The sequence below is a fragment of the Brassica napus genome, chromosome C3 (genome assembly GCF_020379485.1).
Source record: "Brassica napus cultivar Da-Ae chromosome C3, Da-Ae, whole genome shotgun sequence".
In the NCBI taxonomy this organism is placed as follows: domain Eukaryota; kingdom Viridiplantae; phylum Streptophyta; class Magnoliopsida; order Brassicales; family Brassicaceae; genus Brassica; species Brassica napus.
In genome coordinates, this window is record NC_063446.1 from 63,463,377 (window position 1) to 63,486,917 (window position 23,541).

General features: G+C 31.9%; 1 protein-coding gene across 2 annotated transcripts; it reads left to right on the forward strand.

Moving 5' to 3' along the window:
- Positions 1-13,982: 13,982 nt before the first annotated feature.
- LOC106422161 lies at positions 13,983-16,684 on the forward strand. Of its 2 annotated transcripts, XM_013862985.3 has the most exons (9): positions 13,983-14,348; positions 14,510-14,576; positions 14,688-14,802; positions 14,934-15,011; positions 15,161-15,545; positions 15,616-15,896; positions 15,970-16,088; positions 16,183-16,275; positions 16,354-16,684. In XM_013862985.3, exons 1-9 carry the CDS (start codon positions 14,339-14,341, stop codon positions 16,511-16,513), a joined length of 1,308 nt encoding a protein of 435 aa, XP_013718439.1. In that variant the 5' UTR covers positions 13,983-14,338; the 3' UTR covers positions 16,514-16,684. The 2 variants fall into 2 exon arrangements, with proteins under 2 accessions (XP_013718439.1, XP_022555776.1); XM_022700055.2 differs by lacking the exon at positions 14,688-14,802 and having other exon boundaries at positions 13,988-14,576.
- Positions 16,685-23,541: the final 6,857 nt, after the last annotated feature.

Genomic DNA, 23,541 nt, shown 5'->3' on the forward strand with positions numbered 1-23,541 from the left:
TTAAATATTTTATTTTATCCAGACGACTTTCATGTAAGTCTTCCGGCACACGACTAACACATAAGTCTTCTGTAATAACCAAGATTTGACCAGAATCTCAAAATAAAATCCTGAAAGACTTTCCATGTAAGTCGTCTACCGGAAAACTTACATGGAAGTTGTCTGGATAAAATTAAAATTAAAATTTTTATTTTTCAATTGAAAAAGTAACCTGAAAAGACTTACTTGGAAGTCGTCTAATAAAAATTAAATATTTAATTTTATTTTGGACGACTTCCGTGTAAGTCGTCTAGGAAAAGTCAAATTTCTAACACAATCCGGTCAAATGCAAAACTAACATGTTTATCCTAGACGACTTACCGGGAAGTCTTCTCTAATTTTTTTGAAAACAAAGAAAACCGGAAGACTTCGAGAGAAGTCGTCTCTAAAAGACACACATAAAGTTAATTGTGAAACTAACATATGCATTGACCAGTAAACTTACACGGGAAGTCTTCTGACAGACATATATGGAAAAAAAAATTGATTTCATAGCTTTGACCAGTGAGATAACGTGTTTAGCTTCTGCAACCACACAATACTTCACCACCAAAGCAACCTACTTGTTAATGACCACGAATCATGAGCTTGAATGGTTCTATGAACCTTAAAATTTTTAAAATCAATTTTTTGGGTTTCTTGGATGAATATAGAGAGAAAGTGAAAGAGATGTTTTTACTTCATAAGAAATGAGATAGAAGGAGTCAAAATCGATTTTTATGTGTATTAAGAGCTTCAAATTGATTGTTCATGGTGGTTGGTGTATTGATGGCAATGACAATATTGTAAATATTTGAAGACGATGAGGATGAGAGAGTAAAAAAACTTATTTTCGTAAAAATAAAATAAAATAATTAATAGCATTTTCGTAAATAATCTAAACTTTTGGGATGAATACGGCGAATGAAAGTTCCAAAAAATTATGGATTAGTTTTATGTTTGACTTTGAGTTTTGAGCATATTTGCAAAAAGCCCAAATAAAATTATTTAATATAAAATATAGTTGTTTGTGTTTCAACAATGTCATATTAAACAATTATTTCACATGATAAATTTTTAATGTGTAAACTATTGTACGAAATAAATATTTATTTATAAAAAGTAAAAATGAATCCGAACGGGTGTGCGGGTCAAACTCTAGGATAAATATAGTATATATAAATATAAAGAAGAAGGAAAACTTTGTTGTGAAGGTAAAGAAGCAAAGCTATCATCTTTCTATCACAAAGCTCCAACTTCGTGTAATTTTCATGAGATTCGTTGATCGGAATCATCATATTCCATTAAAGCAACTAGTTTAAATATACAAAAATATAAAATATATATATATATATATATATTAAAAATATATATTTCTTTCAAGAAAATACAAATATATATATACGGGCTATATATAGCTCTTAAAATATATTCTATCTGTTTAAAATGAACCATGCTTTAGAAAGGAATGCATTTATCATTAAAATTTAATATATTTTTTTAATAAGTGTTTAAACTCTAAAACATACATTTTGAAACGGAAAAAAATAAAGACTAACGACAACATTATTGAGTTTTCTTTAAAATGTGATATGCGGAAATATATGTTAATGTATTGGGATTAGATTTTATAGAGCTAAAAACAGCTTTGTTTGTTTTTCTTTTGGATGTCGGGATTTTTTTATCTAGTTTGGTTTTGAAGTATTTGGGTTTTGAGAAATAGACACTTTTTAAGATTCGGGAAATATGATATTTATCGGCTATTGTCTCTGAAGAGTTGATGTTGTTCGTTGGGTTTTGTTTTTAAGAGTTTCGACCGATGTATTATCTTTCGTAATATATAATTTTCAGTGGAAATTGAAAAAGAAGCTAAAACCATCTCCAAAACCAATTTATCGATTCAGACCTACGTAAAATTATCAATATAATTAAAATTATCTTTAAATTAGTTTAGAAAATGAATAAAAGTATAGAAGTATTCTCGAGAAAAAAAAGAAGAAAATGAAAAGAAGTACTAATTTTCTTGTAGGTTTGGCAGGAAAGGACAAGAAGTTTATTATGTAGGTTCAGCTTTTGAGGAATCTAAGAGACTAAGACGTATTTTGAATAATTGATTCCAAAAGGACAAGATTAAGCGACGTGTAATACCAGAATAATATAGCCATTTGTATGGCTAATACAGTTTCGATAAGCATCATGATCAATAATAGTGCGCAAACATGTATGTATGTGAATTTCCATATGCATTTTTGGGGACAATTAGCAAACACTAACTTTTAATTAAAACCCAAGGTAGCCACAGAATCAGTCTCACTATTGCCCAAACGAGGAAAAATTAAGGGAAACACTATCAAAGGTTCATGATATTTTCTCGTGAACCCTACATGATATTTTATTGTGAACCCTAAACCCCTCTTCCCAAATTAAATTATTACTTCGACGAAGTCATTTAGGCAAGAAATAATTATAGCCAAGGTCACTTTTCATCTTTTTATATTATAATAGATCACTTATTGCTATACACATACTTTCTTTCAATAACCTGTGTTGAATCCTAACTAAAATATACTAACCGTAACTTTAAAGTTTATTGACCTAACTAGAGAATAAGCGGGAATTAACCTCAGTCACACATCTTCCCTCCTATCCGATGGACAAGATTAATTCTACTACATTTTGGCAAGACACATCTGTCTCATTTTGTGACCATTAGATCTATGGTTGTAGCTTTAATATGAATGACCCAGATTCTTCATATCTTTTAAACACATCATCATCTTCATCACATGTTTTTTTGTCCTGATAAATCCAAAAATCCAACCATCAATCATTCTCTCTCGATCAATTCCGCGTAAATCAGATTAATTGTTACCATCTGTCAATTAGCTTTGTTCATAATTTAATCTTTCATGTCATCCCATGTAGGTTCTCCATGGCCGATCACTATATGGTAATCGCCGGCGAATAGACTTCCGGTGATCCCGTTGGAATTTTGCGAACGAAAAGGAAATAATGTCAAGAATTGTTCCTGTTTGCCCTGACATGCCCTTGCTTGAATTACAAAACAATGTTGTCAACGAGTACTTTCTCGTACGGATGCGGTACCTTTTTTTGCTTTTGAGTTATTAGCCTTCTAATACCAGATTATATTGAGGATGACTGAGGAAGAGTTGGAAGTCAAATAATGCATATGCTGATTATCGTGTACATTTAGGGTTGTGTACATGTGGATATATAATTTTTGTGTACATGTGGATACGAAATTCTGGTGCACATACATATATTGTGGTTTTCTGTTTTTTTTCTTTATATGTTCTGAGATGAATTGCTTCATAGATTTCAAGGTTTTTTTAACTTATTGTTGTACACAACACGTATATATGTAGATGAGACTGAGAAAGAGTTTAAGTTAAGGAATGCACCGATGATGCATTTCGTGTACATGTAGATACCGAAATTTGGTGTACATGTGGACATGTGTACGTATTTTCAAAGTGCATACACTTGTTCAGTTATTGATCAATATTCCTTAGTTTTGTTTGTTTGTCATGTTTAGACTTCATTGCTCGCAAAGTAACATCAAAGTATGTACATTGTGATTATTTTGACCACTTGAGAGCTATAAAAGGTAGATGAGTCTTCCAGAATCGATTTATCCATTTTCAGATCCAGTCAACTGTCTTTTTGTTTCAGAATCATCTTGTTTCATAATCAGTTTATGGGTTCATCTGATATTTAGTAAAATTTCCAGAACATGTAACTTAATATGATGTTTATGTGTACATCAACTTTATATGATATCCATGTGTACACCACTTTTTTATGATGTCTATGTTATACATGTGTATTGTGTACATCAATTTTATATGATATCCATGTGTACATCAACTTTATACGATTTCCAGGTGTACATCATTCATTTATAAATATCCATTACTGAAATACACAAGGTTATATAAACTAGTGTTGTGAAAATAAAAACAAAAAGATTAATAAAGTAAAATCAACATGCATATAATTTTGTGATTCAAAGAAATGAAGATTTATGACTCTTGTCCATGAACAAACAACCATCTATATCCTCAAGATAAGACCATGAACCTAGCCATCCTCTTTGTCCTCCCATACTCCATCATACATCAGACCAATAAAGCTGACTGCAAGCCTCCAACCATTGAAACACGGTAAACCAAAACGAAACCAATACACACCTCCACTAAAAACTATACAAACATATAACTAGGTCATTATTGTACATATGTACACCTATGTTCCTAATGTACACATGTACATCACATGTTATGTGTACAACCTTAAGCGTGTGTATATGTGCATAGCTAGTTACCTGAGGATCATGCTCATCATCTAGCACCTCCGCTGAGAATGTACACCTCCTCACCGGCAACTTAAAAAAGTTGTCCAAAGCAAGAACCCAACAGCCTCTCCATCTTGTCGGTTCCTTCTAGCACATCCCTCACCAGTAATAGGTACTCCAGCGACGAATAACAGTTATTTCTCTTACTCGGGAATCAGTCGGTCGGAAACAGACGCGTCGGTAACCTTTCATTCACTGATTCCTCCTTCGTTAGTGCCACCTCTGCAACACGCCCACACATTTATCAAGTTCAAGCCACGCTTTCGTACAAACACTAAAACTGACCAAAATTGGAAAAGCAAAAACTCACGGTCGACTATCTCTTTTCATGTTGGCTTTCTCTTCGCCGTCATTATCGAATTCGCCTGAATCCACCGTTTAATCCTCCGACGTTAGTTATTTTCTCCGTTGTTTTCGCTATCAAAAGATGAGATTAGGTTTAGGAGAGAGATAGACACTATCAACAAAAAAATTTTTTTTACAGGCCTGAAATTCTTTTATTAAACATACTTAACTTCTTCGAGAGTCCACCAATCAGAATCTGGTATTTTCAAAATTCAAACCCACTAACTAGAAAAATATGGTATTTTACTTAAATGTCCATGTCTGGTTTTACTTTTGAGAGGTCAAAGAAGTCTCCAACCACCAAAATGTGTCCTAGTAGCAGAATGTGCTTTCCAATGTAATAAAAACACATAAAGTGTCTATTTGTGTTATAAACTCTTTAGGCAAACCATTAAAATATAATATATGCTAGGTTTGATTTCATAAATATTGTCACCTTTAACCAAATTTATCATTTATATAGTGTAATATACACAGTGGCCGGGGCCGGCTAAGGACGTGGAGCATGAGGCAAGGAGACATGGACACTCGGGTCTAAACATTTTTTTGACAAAAATAATGTTAAAAGAGGGTCCAATTTTTTTTAAAAAATAATTAGAGATAAATATCCAAAAAAATTAAATTATCCATCAACGCATGTGAAAGAAAATTAAAATTTGTTTTTGTTCAAAGGCCCATTAATACTTTCAGCTGACCATCATCTTAGTATCTCTGTAATATTATTTGAGAATTCACTCTCTTATATGGCGCTCTCACGTTAATTTTCACGGTAGTTGATTACTGTTAGGGGTGGGCACTTCGGTTATTTTCTCGGTTCGGTTCGGGGTTCGGTTCAGTTTGGTTAGTTCGGTTCTAGTATTTTTTCAACTGAAGTAAACCATAGTTAGTTTGGTTTGGTTTGTGTTCGGTTCGATTTGTATTCAGTTTATTTTTTAAATCAGTTTTATTAGATTCTTCTTAGTTTGATTTTTTTATAAAAAAAATATGTTATAAAACATAAATTATGTAAACATAAACTATATAAACTAAATTCAATATAACTGAAAGAATAATTTTTTAAAAAAGTCACAAAAGTATATAAGAATAATTAAAACAAATGAAAGTTAACTAAAGTAAAAAAAACAACATCGTATTAGTAATATCTCTTATATCATTAAAATTCAAAAGCCTGCAATGAATGAAATATTTTAAATCAAATATTTTGATGATTACATATTAGGTTAGAAGAATATATGTTAATGAATATAAAATGGAAAATATATGGTTTAGTATTAGAATTTTAGTATATTGGTATTACAAATATTTTTAATTTAAATAATTACAAAAACACATCGGTTTCTTGGTTCGGTTCGGTTTAAACCAAACCGTACCGAACCATTTGGGTTGGAGAAATCTTCAACCGAATGGTTTGAAATAGACTTTGGTTCGGTTTGAATCGGATTCGGTCCGGTTGGTTCGGTTCGACTCGGTTCGGTTCAGTTTTTTTGCCCACCCCTAATTACTGTGATACCCTTAATGAATTCTTTTAACCACATTGTTATCAAAAAGAATTAAGGCAATATTATTAAAACCTGTGATTGAATAGATTTTCCTCACCTAAGTTACATATTAATATAATTATATTATAATGTGGGTGACCTTAAACAATTTACATATTTCCTCATACATTAAACAATTTCCTTATTTTACTTATTTTCTTAATAAAAAAGGAAACTACGTTTAGTTAGTAAGATTTATAAGGAAGCTACGTATAGTTAGTAAGAATTATACGAATTATCTTTTTTTCCTTATTTACAATTTTGATTTTTGATATTTTCTGAAATTCAGTTTTGATATTTTTATAAACCTAAGGTGATAACTATACAATTTTCTACGATACTTAGGAATATTATACTTTTTGATAAGTATACAATTTCATATTCTTAAGAATTTCTCCTAATAATTTTATATAACTTTTTATATATAATTTCCTAATCCTAATACTATATGAAAGCCCCAGCATCTATATAAATAAACAACTGATTCTCACAAATCTAAACTATCAAACTATCTACACAAATCTATCTCTAATATCTTTTAAAAATCAACATATAATTTTGATAAATATTATGAAAATACATGTACATTTAAGCGAGAAATAAAATTAATTTGATTTGACTTAATTAGAATAAAAATTACTCACAACATGAGTAACTCGATTAATCAAACTTATATCCAAAATCAAAGATCTAACTAAAATAAAAGTATAGAATCAAAACATAGTAATAAATAAAATAAAAGATTAACTAATTGTTACAATATAGTTTTATATAGATGCATGAGACTTCAGAATATTATCGTTATATTCATTTATTTAATTTCAAATCAAATACTTCAGTTTAATTTTTATTTAGTTCTAAGCATAATATATATTAAATTATATATAATCTTACAAAAATATATTTACATATCTAAGAAAATAACCAATCTAAATGCAAATAAGAATTTAATCAAAATTAAGTATATTAGAATAAAATATTATAGTTGAATTCAGAGAAATAGATGCAATCTAATATACCCAAATGATAAAAAATTACCCAAAAATAACCAAACCGACTGGAAATAACATATCCAAAATCATATGTATAACTAAAATAATATAATATTATTAATATAAATTATACATATAAATTAAAAATTGATTTAAAACCAAAAGTAAATATCAATTAATTATAATAAAAGTAAATATCATGGCCAAACTGAATATTTTGTAAAATAAAAACACAATAACTAAAAAACTCATAAATAAAACTGTAGTTGTGATAACATAAAAATACATAAAAATTAAAAAAATATTCATGTCCGCGCATCAACGCGGATAAGTCACCTAGTAAATAAATTAAACCACCTCACAATCTATTATTGTACGATCAATCAGTAATGTACTGTAAATTCGTGTTTTAAGAGTATTACATGAAAAAATATTTATGTTATCATTTGTTCAAAAAAAAATATTTTTAACCATTTTACCATTTTACCATTTTGTCAGTCTTTTTTTTCCGGCAGAAGTGCAATCAAACTCCCATGGCACAACGTTGGTGGGTCCAAACCATCAATTATTAACTTATAAATAGAAACTCGCTTAATGAACAATAATGAAACACTGTAATAACACTCAAAATGCAGTGCTATACTCCAAATTTTATAAAGGAAATATATTCTTGAAAATGAAAGAAGGGAAATAATTAAAAGGTATATGTTTTTTTTTTCTTTTTTTTTGGTAAAAGGTATACGTTAGCTGACAAAAAAAGCAGTATATGTTAAAATATGAGGACTTTAGAAGACATCCTATTGGATCATATCCTCCAAACAAACAGAAACATGAATTTTGAGATATCCACTGCCGTCTCAAATTTTTCACGGGTCATGTTAAAAAATTATTTAACTATATTTAATGATGTAATAAAATAGTTTTAAAGTTTATAACTCTATTTATATATTTTACATCTCTTTTAAAGTTATAAACTCTAAATTTAGTAATATATCTAAAAATTTAAAGTTTTAGACTATAATTTATATATTTAGTTTTAAAAAGTTTTTAATTTTTTAGTTTTTTAATTTATAGATTCGCACTTGTTCAACGAGTCTATTTGCTCGTGCTATTAGACGGTCCTCGAAGTATCTTTTCAAACATTGCCCGGGCCTGAGGTCATCAGAAGTCTAGCTATGTTCGAAGATCATCATAGTTTACCAAAAAAGAAACGAAATATATATTTACAATTAACTACTGAAGTTTGGATGTTTTTTTTTTTGAACTTTAGTGAAGTTCGGAAGTTTTTCTATACAGAGAGGGTTGTTTCATGCCATATAATATGCGTTCTCGTGATTCTCGCTTTTATTTTTGCTATATTTTAGTAATAATATGTAAGCACGAAAACAACGTTTCTTGTATTAATTTTTCCTTTCTATCAATATTTTCGTCTTTCTTTTAATTAATTTCCATATCAATTTTTGAAACTTTCATAATCATTTTTCAAGGAAGAAAAACAATGGAGAATTTGTAAAATAACCAAAAAAAACACCTTAAATTTAGATTTTTAGAGAGAAGGTAGAAAGAGATAGAAAGGAAAATGAAAAGAGATAATGAAGTTTTGGTTAGTTATTTAGTTTATATTTTTTTTTTAGTTATTGGGCAATTTCCCTGAAAAACAAACAAAACGATAGGAACAAGTCTTGTTCTAAAACGCGGTGCCGAGGGCCGTGTAATCGCCGAAAAGTTGTGGGGCTGGCCAGAGCCGCCTGGCGTAAGCTGTAATCGGCCAAAAAATTGGATACTGTGGAAAAACTTCGGTTTTCTTCATTTAAATTCTTCAAATCGAATAATATTTCTTAGATTCATCAATACTTAGTACAGATTTAGCAAAAGAATGAAGAAATCACCGTAAAAATGACAAAAGGCAGCTCCATGTTTAGGGTTCAAAGTTGTGTCACAAGAAAGGAAGAAGAAGAAAAGAAAATATATTTTTATCCATCATAAAAAATGGGTTTTAAGAAATGACCAAAAATAGGCAATGGAGATTAGAACCCGGCCCTACTTTGGGCAATAATATACCCATTAGACCACTTTAGGTTTTTTGTAATTTTCTTAAGTTATCTAGTACATATACCTATAAAATAAATAAAAATTTAAAAATTACGCCCCACATAATTTTCGATTAATCTATGGTTTTCTTGTTAGGCGCTAAACCCAACCCGACCGTCCGACTAGCGCCGAGTTCTCGAACAGGGGAAAACGTTTGATAACTGTCGTAAAAAAAAGTAAAAACCAGAAATTATAGTATTTTATAAATAAAACAAACACAAAAATGAGGTAAAGTAATCTTTAATAATTTTTGAAGATAGATATACATAAATGTTTGGGTGAATTTGATCAATATTCATAAGAGACCCCAAAATAAAGAATATAGCCATAGTAAAGTGGAAGTCATGGGATGTGACAATTAGAGCCAAATCTTGACTTTTTCGCCTTGCACTTGCGTGCGCGTGAAGATAAGGAGAGTGGCATATTTCTATTGTAACCATTAGCTTACTATATTCATGTAACTGGAAACACAACGTTTTTTGTAAGTGTATTACACAATAGGCAACGCTATACTATAATATATATGATGTAGTATAGACACCGCAAAAGCTAAAGAGACCATTAGCCTAGGTGTTTCTGGGGCGCGAAGGTGGGCTCCAATTCAATAAGATAAACCTTATATTAGTGGTGACTATAAAAGGCTTGAAAGTGTTGGACTGTACTATATACGAGACATATATAAGCTAACATGACATATAAGGACAATAAGGGTGGAAATTTTAGTATACTATATGTGATATAGTATAGTCTGCCGATGTTGCTACGGGAAAACATTTTGTTGGAGAAGGCATAACAACTGGTTCAAGCGGAGGCGACTATAGTGGATACGTTTGTATAGTAGTAACCAACGGTGTATTCTAACGGCAAACAAACTATGATATGTATACAGTGCATAGTATAGTTACCAACATAACATCACAGCTCACCTACGAAATTCCAGTCCATATGGAGAAAAAGTAATCACGCATGGGGTATATCGGGTACGAAATGTGTTATTTGTAGATAGATGAAACATAGAATAAAACTTGTGAACTTAAAGAGCTCCCAATTTGTTGAATATACTATAAATGACGTTAGTATACAAACAAAATGGCAGGTATGGCCATTTTACAAAATGGGGGGTTGTGGGCTTAAGGAGCTCCAAATTGTTGGAATCTACTATAGATGACTTTAGTAGACAAACTAAAATGTCGTGTATGCATGTTTGATAACCTATACTATATTATAAATTACTAGAGGGGTGTCCGCACTTCGCGTGAAATATTATTTTACTGTTGTTAATCATGACTTTATTGATGATATAATTACGTCTGTTAAGAGCATTTGGTTTTTTATTTGTGTTATATAGTAGTAGGTGGTAGGTTAATATATTTTATGTTTGTTTTCTCACTAATGTATTGTTGTGTGTACTTGTTAGTGGTGTAATGAGTCTATGATATAAAGCATATTGTATTTTTTTCATATTTTTGAACATTATTCCTTTAAGATGTTTTTTCCTCTCTCTATATTTTGACATTTAGTTGTCACCATCTATGTATTTCGTTTACCTTTCCAGCGTACAGTGCTTCTCACCATCACCGAAAAAGACTCATCTCCGTGCTTGTTCTTCCTCGCATTCTTTCCCTGTGTGATTATCTAATATTTGTTGTAGATCTTGTTTATGAGTTCCCACTTGTGCGGTTGTTTCTCACGGTTTTGTAGGCTGTTCCGGTTAATATTGGGTTTTCTTTTTTTTTCTTAGATTTAAGCTGATGTTAGAGACTGCATATCCATGGATTGAGTCAGAGTTTATTCATCTTTGATATTGTCTTCCTTGTCGTTGGCTTTCCGTCGGTAGTCTATGCTCGTCTTAGGTTTCAAGATTTGGTTTTTGGTGATCAGACTTCTATGCTCTCTTTCATAACTCAAAGACGGCTTCACAGTTTGCCGATTTCGTTTTGTCTTTCTTTTCCTATATGCTCTCTCATCTCGTTGCAGCTTTCATCGCTGCTCGCATCTCTGGTGTCTCTCAGTTTCGCCATGTTTGCCACTCTAAGTTTGGATAGTGCTTTATTTTTCGTGTATGCTTTGTGAGCTTGGAAGGTTATTTCTGGTCTCAAGCTTGGACTCTAGTTTCTCGGTGATTGGCTTCCGTTCTCCCTCCTTCAGGTTGTTTTTCTTCTTCTTCTGTTTCCCTTGGTATAGGCGTGCAGAATTAGTTTTGGAGCTTTGGTCCCTTTTATCAAGAACTTTGTGGCTCTTCGCTGGCATGGATGCCTTGTATGTGATTTTTTAGTTTGTGAGGTGTTTCTCACCTCTTAGTTGGTAGTTGTGCTTTCGGTACTTTAGGCATATGTATTCATGCTTTGTGGTGGTTTTGGCCTTCTGGTGATTATTCTTTCTCCAACCCACTTTTTTGATTCTTTGCGTTGGTGCTTGATCGTGCTCTTTTGTGTTCGGGAGATTACTTTATCTCAGATTTTTATCTTCCTATCATTTTCTAACCTCTATCTGTTCTGGCCAAAACACTATATAGTAAGGTGAAGTAAGTTAGTCTTTGTTCTTGATCTCTTTTCAACTCCGGACCTTTATTGTGTTAGTGTTATTATGACATTTTATTTTTCTCTGTGATTCAAGAGATTTTATGTTTAAATAATGTGTTTTGCTTTAGTTTTTTCTTATTAGTTTGGTTAATTTATGATTTTTAATTGCAAAATAAATATATAATTTGTAACTAAAATAATAGAAAATAGTAAAATTTTATGTTATTTTAGTTGTCAATAAATTAAATATTAAAATATATTTGTATTACTTTATTTATCTTTAATTTTAGTGATAAAATAGATTATCAAACTTCATATGATGATGGTTAGTGCGAGAATGATTAAATAACAAAAATTCTCAGTTCAACACTACCTATCAAATTAAATCATATTCAAACTAATAGAAATGTCTGTCTTTTTGTCTTTTTTTATTTATTAATTTATCATAAATATATGATTTTTTATTTAAGTTACATGGATAATTTTTTGATTAACAAAGTAGTGAATTTTCAAAGGAAATGGAAGAGGACACGTGGCAACAAACCCCCCTGCCACTTGTCGGAAGAAAGGAAGAAGTCTACTTTATATATAAAGATATAGTAGAGTAATGAAATTAACACAAAAGCACATACTCTATGCTTAATTATTTGTTGCATATTCTACATAGTAAACCTGCGTATTTGGTATTGTGTGGGAATTAACATATGAAAAAATGGAGTCTACCACTAAAATAGAATGTTGTGTGTATCTTCTTACAAAAGGTGCACAATTAATACAAAGGGATTGAACCGTAGTTGACACAATCAAGATCAACATGGGTGACTTTGGCTGGCCTGTTGGAGACGGATCCACGTGAGTGGACTTATGCGGTGACAAAGCAGACTGTGTCTAGCCTTCTGCGATACACGGTCTAGCCTTGTGCGATACAAGAGGCAACAGCAACTCTGACCCCAGTAATGCAACCTACAAAATATAAGAATAAGTTAGCATTTTCAAACTATACCAACAGTATAGTATTGTCCCCATCTAAGCAAACAAATGTTACTTGTCTGAAATTAAACTTTCCATACTATTAGATACTGGTCCATAGTGTAGTCTTGTCTTACACCCACATTTGCAACATTCAACGTTTAAATGGCTACTTACAGTTATGGACTCAGTCACACCATGACTAGGGAAAACTCGAGGGGCGTTGGATGCTGACATGTCTACGATTTGGCGTATAGGCTGGTCAGGCGCTAGCAGGACTGATACCACAGGCGCCCTATCAGGGGCATTATCTGGCGAAAAAGTACCACCTGGTTGTTTTTTGAATGCTGGTTGCAGCCTCATCGCGTGTCCGAGTAATCGCAGCCTGAAATATATATAAAGTATGTAGTCACTGCACACATCAACATCAACATAGACGAGTTCTGACCTAGTTACAATGTGAGATGGGGTTACACAAGTCACATACACAGCTAGTATAGAACAGAACATATGTAAGTGAATACAATAAAAGATTCCATAGTACTAAAACAGGCTAAGTAATACAGTACCAATGACTGGTACCTACGCGAGGAATGTAATAGACTCATAATAGTAGAAATTCTATAACAATACAGATGAATAAACAAAGTGTTAGTGTTTACTTACAGTGCTGGAGTCCAATCATATCTTTAAAAGCATGCTATCTTACATGTTACTATAGTATAGTTTTGTTCGCTTACAATATACATCACTATCTCCAACCCCGAAACTTAGATATACAATATCTGCATAAGCTAGTGACACAGACATTCAAATCTTTCATTTTTTTTCTGGGGATACATAAAAATAACAGCAAAAGGTAAAATTTGAAATAGATGTTAGGTTATCTTCTTATTAGAGCCGTCATACACTTCTTTCATCGATCTGCGAAATCAAAGTCGTTGTTGAGTGAATTACAATGTTAGTGTTGCCGAAAATGGCTCTCAACCTAGAATTCTAGTCAATCCAAACAGGACTTACCGTTGCGCGGTAACTTGTGCTTCATCGATCTTCAAAGATTTGTGTCAAAGTGAAAGAAATCTTTTGATTGAAGAAGAGAAGTAGACATCAAACTTTTTTCATGCGGAGAGAGAAAGATATTTTTAATATGGTTCTACGGTTCATTTCCGTTTTCCTTATGTATTCAAAATCCAATTCCCCTAAATGTTTTTTTTTAACTCTGCTTGTCATCGGAGTCATCCATCACACAGAATCTCTCTCTTACCAAATCCGCCATTAACAAAGAAGGAGAGAGAAACGTAGTCAGAGATCGAGCTTCTACTTATAGTATAAAAACCCCTAGATTCCTTCTCTAAAAAAACCCACACCTCGAACTCTCCAACAATGCTCCCACCTTCCTCTTCCTCTGTTTTCTCGAGAAACCTCGCCACTCTCTTCTTCGTCTAAGAGAACATCCATTCTTGTTTGCTTTCTACTCATTGCTAAGCTATGGAACTTGGTAAATCTCGATTCTACTCTTATTCTATAGCTGGAAGTGATTATCCAGACGCCATACCCGAACCTTTCTCTTCCTCTGTTTTCTTGTTTATAAACTTTTGAAAATCTTGAAACTTTCAATCACAACGTTGAGTGCATCATCTTCCTTTGCTCCTGCATCAGCTGCTGCTATGACCATGGCTTCTTCACCACTCGTCTCCAGATTTGCCGCTCATCGTACTACTCTCAGGTGATCCATCTCTTTCACGTATATATATGTATGTATTGAAAGATTGGGATCTTTTGTGGTAGCAAGATCCGCCATTAGGATACATTGGTTTATGTTGTTTACGATCATCAGGTATGATCTTCCTTGTTCTTCTGGGATTCAAATGAAGACGAGGAACCCTTCTGCATACCCTCTCTTTCTCAATCAGCTTAATAACGACGCACCAAGAACCAAATCTTACAAAGAGGTTTTACTTTGCGAGAACCACACAATGATTCTTGAATCAACCATATGAATTGAGAATAAAGATTTATTGATGTTTTGGCATTTAGCAGCATAAGGTTTTACTCATGTGTTTGCTGTTTTCTTGGTTTACAGGTCATCAACCCCTTCCGCCAAATGTTTGCTCGAGAGATCTCTTCTCAATCCAATGACTCTGATATTTCTATTGCTAAGGTATATGTATATATAAGAACTTAAAAAAACTCTTGGTGATGTGTGTCTTGAGACCATTGAGTTCTATTTTGGTGAAGTTTCTATTTTTGTGACACCCTTGAGATGCTTTATTTTTACTCGGATCTTTTTATTGGAAATGGACTCAACAGGTTCTCTTGTACATTGCTGCTGAAGACGAAGCCTTCTTGGCTTTTAACCGGGAGATGGATGCTCGGTTTTTCATGAGAGAGAGGGAAACTATCCAAGACAAGACAGATTCTGAGGAGGAGCTGGAAACTGATCCGAGCGAGACAGATTCCGAGTTAGATGGAAAGAGTATAACCGAATGGCTAAGCGCACTAGACGCAATCTCCAAACAAGTAGAGGCAGAGTTAGCCTCACGAGGCATCAACAGCTGCAACTCTGTTCAAGTCCTCGAAGCTGTAAACACAGTCCTCTTCGACACGAGAGGCTTCAAGAGGACATCAACATGCTTTGATGAAGACCCCAAGGATTCCTACCTTCACTCTGTACTTAACTCTAGATGCGGCACTGGTAAAAAACACTCCCCCACCCCCCTCTTTAGCTTTGTCACTGTCTCTAATCTTATCTTTTCAATGTGCAGCCTTCTTGTTCAGTGTAATATACATTGAAGTTTGCCAGCGCCTCGGTGTGCCTATCTTGGGAGCTAAGGTTGGGGAAGAGTTTTTGGTTTGGCCTAAGACTGAGAATCCTGAAGAACTCTTTGAAGTTGCAACTTCAGGAAAGAGCTTGTTCGCTATTCTCAATGGAAAATGCGTTGATGATCCTAAATCAATGGCATCAGATTTAACCGGAAAGTCACTTCTGTGTCTTGATGTTGCTACAAACAGAGACATTATAGGGATTGCTCTCGCCAATTTGTTTGTAAGTCCCTATCACCTATAAACTAAACTAGACACTCTTTAAATTCAAAAGATTGATACAGATTCTATTTTAGAGGGTTCATTGGAAACGTGCTTCGAAGCCAACACCTGGACAAATGCTGACTGCTCCTCTTAGTGAACTTAACAACTTCAGGATTTCTAATATTCCATTGTTGCGGCCTCAAGATCTTAGGTACTAAAAGACTTCTCTCTCTCTATATATGAAGGGGATGATTAGCCTTTGATTTATTCATCTTAACATATTCGGTTTGTGGTGATGAGGGAAGGTTGGCTATTGCGGCTGCAGAAAGGCTGTTGATGTTGGAACCTAATAACTGGCGAGTTCGAAGAGACCTTGGGATGATGCACTACTACGTCAGGTAAACACCTTCTAAGACAATATAGATTATAGTTGCTTGTTGGTTTAGTTTTGATGGAATGGTGAATTGTTGGAGCAGGCAATGTAGAGAGGCGATTATAGAGCTGAGCATATGTATAGCCTCCTTTGAGATTGAGGAAGAAGAAGCAAAAGAGTTGAAGCTTTTTGTTGAGAAACTTCATCGACTCTTTTCATTGATGTCGTCTCCCTTAGACTCTGATCGCTTGGCCGTTCGTTGAAAACTCTCTATCTCTCTCTCTCTCTCTACTCCACTTGTAAATACTCTCTTTCTATTAGTCTCTGTTGTGTTGTTAGAAAGACCCTTTTGTGGATGGGAGACATGGAACTTTTGGTTGTGTGTGACTCTTCCACTTTCTTCCGATAATGAATAATAAACAGTTGATTCCCCAGAGTAAGCAGTCCAAAACTAACTGCATTGAAATCCTTTTTTTTTTTGGAAAATGATTTATCATGTTTTGACACTCGGCCTTTGAACCTAGACCAGTATCTATATAACTATAATCATTTCCAAACCAAATTTTTTTCCTAAATTAAATTTAAACTAAAAGTTTTTCCTAAATTAGATTTAAACCAATTATCAGGATTGTACTTCTACTGTGTGTTCAATCTAAAATATAAATATGTGAATTGTAATGGAAATGTTTTGTGGTTTACAGGCAGGACAAAGTAGAAACTACTGAATTATAAATGATTAGCATAAGGTAACTGAACTTAGAATATTCAACAAAGCAAAACACAAAATAAACCTTTTTAAAAAAAAAGGGTTTGCTACAAAAAAAAAAAAAACTTACAAACATTTCCTCCTCAAAAAATGAAGAAAAATTTACACTTAGACATACTTTACCTCTTCTCCATAACACTCTAGAATACTTTCTTCATGTCATATACTTTTTTATGTGCTATTATCTTATTTACCCTTGAAACTAAAAACCATTTAGTTATCTTTTTTTCGCTTTACTTTTTTTTTACCGTGACCCAACTACTCATTCTCTTACCTTAATATCTAGAAATCAATTACTTACTTTTTTTCTCTTCCAACCCCTAGACTCCGATGATTCATCATTCTCACCAAAGGTCATGGTTACTCCCGGCATTTTCTCCTGCACTGAATGGTATGACAAATTCTAACTTAGTTTACCCTATTTCTTTATAGTTTGACCTAGATCCCCTTCAATCGGCCGTCAATCTCTCACCGGCGGGTTAATTTCTGAAACTATTGTCGATTTCTAGAAACCACAATGAATGGTATGACCTCTTTTACCTGATTTTAGTTTTCTCATCCCATGATTATAGCTATTGTTTACACCTAGATCTGCTTCTATGGTTATGCAGAAACCGGAGGAAATTCCCATCCAGATTGCCGTTTCTATGTTAGTGTGGTCAAGGGACAGATTTGTGTGGTCATGATTTTGTGGACACTACACACGCTTTAGAGATTTGGTTGTTTAACACTTAAAGAATATCGTCTACACTAGAAGGAGGAGAAGAGAATTTAAAAATGATGTGGTCAGGTTTGTGTTGTTAATGATCACATTAATTTGTGTGGTTAATGTGTTTTAAAAATGATGAAGAATGTTGTTATGTAATATAACTATGGTTACTTTTATACTTTAAACTTGACCGGACTATGTGAGATTTGGTTGAAAAGTAAACGTGACATTTGGTACAAGTTCCTTCGCGAGAAGGGTTTTTTGGGGAGGGAAATAATTAAAGTAAGACAAATAGTACCTCTCAGTCCCAAAGTATGTAAACATGCACACAAATCTGGAAAAATAACCTTATACGTAAACAACTCAAAAATGAAAGGAAAAAATAAAGGCAATCAGATACATGCGTTATTTGTTTCAAACATTTGTAGGTATAGGAAAAATAACATAGTAACCGTCATATTTAATCTTTGAAAATTTGAAAACTAAAAGTAACGCATACAAGTAGCCCTGGGCATACGGGTAGGAACCATTCGGTTCCGGGTATATCGCATAAATCATTCTTATACCCAATAGGTAATTATGAGATTTCAGTTCGATTTTGATTCGGTTTCGGATACTCGTTTAATATATGAATCAAATATATATATATATATATATATATATATATATATATATATATATATATATATATTGGTTAACGTATTAATCTAAGTGGTATATTAGTTACGGATTTGCATATTCGTCAACCTGGTTCGAGTTAGTAAAATGCTAGTTATGTAAGTATTTACTATATTTTAATATAGAAATACCAAATGTATATGTATAATATAAGAAATACCAATTATATATGTATAATATAAGAGAGTATATAAAAAATAATGTGGTCTGGTGGTAACAATGTTCTCATTTTTTCTATCTAGAACTTATAGCAAAAACTTAAATCTTGTTTTTTAGATATTCGGGTACCCGTCTGGTTCTCGGTTCGGTTATTCAGATATATAAATATAAGAACCATTCCGATAATTAAGAGTTTCGATCCGGTTTCGGTTTCGGATAATTTGATTCGGTTTTTTGGTTCCTGTTTGTTTGCCCTGGGCTACATACAAGTTATAAACTATATACACAGTTTAATGTTTAATAGCGCCAACATTCATGTCAAAACTCCTTGAACTTCGCATTATTATCTTTTTTATAAATAACTGAAATTGTATTTATCAACCCAAAACCGGGTATAAGGATTTGATTACAAACTTTGACTCGAACAAAAATTCCCAATTCAAACTATTCTTAACTATAATTTGCTCAACCCAGATTCCCGACGCTTTCTGGATTCATAATGCCCAGGAGTCGATTGTCATTCTCAACCATTGACAGTAACCAGAAAGGAGAGATTGACTTTGTTTCTTCGGATGCCGGAGATTTTCCATGTCACCTCCGGAGTAGCTAGCTCCCGACAAACTTATCTAGGGTTGCAATCATCACCACAACTGAAGCACAAGCGAAAAAGATTTGAGTTATAGAAGATCATACCAAGATGCGCCTGCAACCCGCTAAGAAAATTACCTCCATCGCCATGACCAGTTACAGACAAGAAACCGAGAATCAATCTCCATTCAAACACCGGAAAGCAGAAAGTCGGGCACGAAATGGCAGCAACAACCTAATCCTGATTAGCTTTAAAACATGAAAGAGAATTAGCAAGATGGCACACTACCACGGACAATATTATCGTATTATTATCTTGGTTTTGTTATTTAATGTAATCGTGCAAAAATCAAAACTACAAGAAAACATAACATAACTCCGACAAAAATTTCCGATACACTAGTTTCAAAAAAAAAAAAAAAATTTCCGATACACTTAATTCTTGGAAAATCTCCGACGACTCAGCGAGAAAATGGCCATCGTGTGCCCTACATCAGTACAATCGAACACTACATCACCACCGTGCATCCTACACCGGCACAGTCGCACTCTATAGCGGCACCGTCGGATTTTACCTTTCACCGTCGCACTCTACACCGGCACAGTCGCACTCTAATATTTTTATTTTTATTTATTGTTTATAGAAATTTTATACTCCCTTAGTTTCAAAAAGATAAAAAAGATAGACTTTCTACCATTTCACACATATTAAGAAAACACATTAAATCACTATAATAAATGTATCGTTTTCTGCAATTTTCAATTTTCAATATCTTTTAACCAATAATAATTCTATTAAATCAATTAATTTTCTTGAAGTTTACAATTTTTTCATAGAAAACACAAAATATGTATCTTTGTAAAACAATTTTTTTTTTCTAAAACATCTATCTTTTTGAAACGGATGGAGTATTTAATTTCTTTATATGTAATGAATATTCGGTAATTTTAATATTATTCGAGTTTTTTTCTTTTTAATTAAAATAATTAAGTTGTCAGAAGTTTATCATAGTCTTATTTCTCGGAATTTCATCGGAAATATCCAGACGCTTTCCGACAAATATTTCTGATGCTATTTGTTATCGGAATTTACCGATAAATTTTCGACAAATGGAGTTTGCGAGACCCAAACTCTGACTAAAGTTTGATTGTCGGAAAGTTGTCAAAAAATATCTATTACAGACCAACTTCAGATGAATATGATTGTCGGAGTATACGCTTGATTCTTGTAGGGGTGTGAGAATATAGCTGCAAACAAAATCAGATTTATGAAAGTAACAACATTACCGTAAAAGCTTTTAACATGATCGAATAAGTAATTAGGGTTAATATTCAATAAAGGGTTAATGGTCAAAAAAGTAATTAGGGTTGCATAAATTTGATTTAATATAAGTAATTAGGGTTAATATTCAATAAAGGGTTAATGGTCAAAAAAGTAATTAGTGATGAGTAAAAATTGAAAATAATGGAAAACAAAAGAATTTAGTATACTTAGTTTTTGAAATGAACACGTACCTAGAACGTAGGAGACACAAAATTTGTGCATGATCTAGTCATGCATCTGGTCATGCATGCATAGAAAACCAAAGAATGGCAATATTGACCTCCAAGTATGCAACACTTGTACCGTTACCTTTCTGTCATTCGTTCTTCGAGTTTTAATGATTTTGCTCTCTGGACAATTAATTTATCCACTAATTTTCCTATAAAGCCCGATTAAAGTGACCAAATCTATGTACTAGAATGTTTTGTTCCTCCTTTTATACAAGGCGACACAATAGTTTTTGGTGTGAGTACTGAGTAGTTTTTGTATCCTACGTAGCATCTTCAACCTTACTCCAAAATCCACTCCAAACTCCATTTTGCTGTAAAATCATCTCCAACCCCACTCCAAAACTCACTCCAAAACGGAGTAATAGACATGATTACTCCAAATATGGAGTAAACTAACTCATTACTCCAAAATGGAGTTAAACTTTTTTATTTATAAAATGGTCCTCCACATTTAAATATTTTCATTTTCAGTAAAATTGTTATAAATAAGTATATTAATATTATTTTACTACATATATTATAAAATTTACTGTTAACATTTCTTAATTATATATATAGCCATCTAATGAACTATTTTATGCAACAAAATATATATAATATAAAACATAACAGATCATACATATAAAAAATAAAAGACAAGCACCATACAAAAGAAATAACATAAAATAAATCTTACAACAAAGATAATTGCTTAATAATCCGGTAAATCACCTCCGGATCCATTAAAGTTATTAAAATATTGTCCAAACGATGTAGATGGAGGAGGAGCTTGCTGAGCTTGTTGTTGAAGACTTCGATTTTGTAAAATTTGTGCTTGTTGAGCTTAAATATATGCTCGGATATTTGGATCTTGTACGGAATTCAAATCCAAAAATAACATTTTGTTTTCCTCCTTCAGTTCTTTCAATGCATAATTTTTTTTTTGAATCTCAAAATGATGTTCACTTTGTGCGAGATTCCAAGAGTTTCTTTCCCGTTTCAGAAAAATCAAAGATAAAGAAGCTCATTTTTTACTTCGAAATGCATTAGTTGATCATTTGTGGGGAAAATATACTAATTCTAATGAATAATTTAAGTTGATGTATTATTGTGTTTAAGCTATGTAATGTAATTTTTAATGTAATAAATATTTTCTTTATAAACCTTGTCGAGTATTTATATAATAAAAAAAATAATTGTGGTTAATATTGTATTTAATATAATTATTACAATCTGAAAATAGATTGTTTTGCAAATAGTATAAATGAAAGGTGATATTACTAATTTTTAAATAAATATAAAATATAAAATATTAGGAATATTCTATTTTGGAGTGGGAAATGAAGTAATACATTGGAGTAAAAACTTAAATTTATTTTGGAATTACTTCATTTTGGAGTAGAAAATTCAATAATACATTGGAGATGCTCTAACAATTAAAATCTTTGGTGGTATAAAGTATAAACAGTATTGTCCTTCTATCTAACATTATAGACTTGTAGTTTCCATATTTGTAGGTAGTGAGATTTCGACCAACGTCTTTCTTCAATCAACAACTACATACTTTTTTGACAGATCTACTTCGCCACAAATTATGAACCTGTGAACAATTTTCTATTTCTTGAATAAAATCATTGTAAGAGAATGTCCAATAACACCGTTTTTGAACCCTTACTTCGAGAAAAAAAATTAAAATATATTTGACAAAAATAACACCTTTCTTAATATTTTTGAACAAATTATCAAACTTGTAGGTTACCCAAAAATAGAAAACCAGATCTAAGATAATACTATTGTGACTAGATTACTAGCTATTTGGCGTATTATGCCATATTAACTTACGCAAATATTACATGAGCAAAATATAATACTTTCTTAGTTCCACAAAAAGTGCCATTTTAAAATATTTTTACTACAAAATGAATGTTATAGAATTTCAAACAACTTATACGTATTTTTATCGTGATATTAATTGCAAATTTCAATGATCTTATAAATTGTTTTATTTAATTCAAATACTGTTAACTAGGTGTCTTGCCCGCATATGCGGGCTTCATCGTTTACAAATATTGATTAGTTTATTTTTTATTAATTCAAAAACCAGCATAATAACTTATTATTTATGTTTTCAAAAAAATTAAATCAAATATATATATATGTGACAAAAATCTAATTAAATATGTATGTTTAATTAAAATTTATTAAAGATAACATTGACTTTAACCATTGAATTTATTATAATTGTTTTATATTTTATTTTTAAATTTTATAATTGAAAAAATGTTTTAAGATAACAACACAATATATAAGAATTATCTTATTTTTTTTAAAAAATATTATTAATAAAAATTCGTTTTTAATTATAAAATTAATTATATATAAAATTTATTAAGGGTATAAACGATATTAACCGCTCTAACTTTTAACGTGAGAGCTTGATTCCAAAAATTTACTTCGCAAATAATAGTATAGATTAAATAGATGTAATTAATAATAACATAAATGCATTTCAATCATTTTTTAATCTGTGTGAAAAATGTAACATTCTATTAAATGGAGTAAATATTTTTTTAAGTTTAGACTAGTAGTTTATGCTGAAACATCAACTAGTTTGCTTCACTAGATACATACATGCAACTGAATGATTATTTCTTTTGATGATCTCTAATATATAACTGATGTAAATTGAGAACTTCATTGTTAGTTTGGCGGGTCTTGTCCATATCGGTACTTTTTGGTAAGGATTGGTAGAGCTATGAACATTTGCAATATAGTTAACCTTTTATATTTTTCAATAAGGATGACCAAAATATTTATGGTTGCTAAATTACCATGTACAGTTTTTATACCGAAGCTCA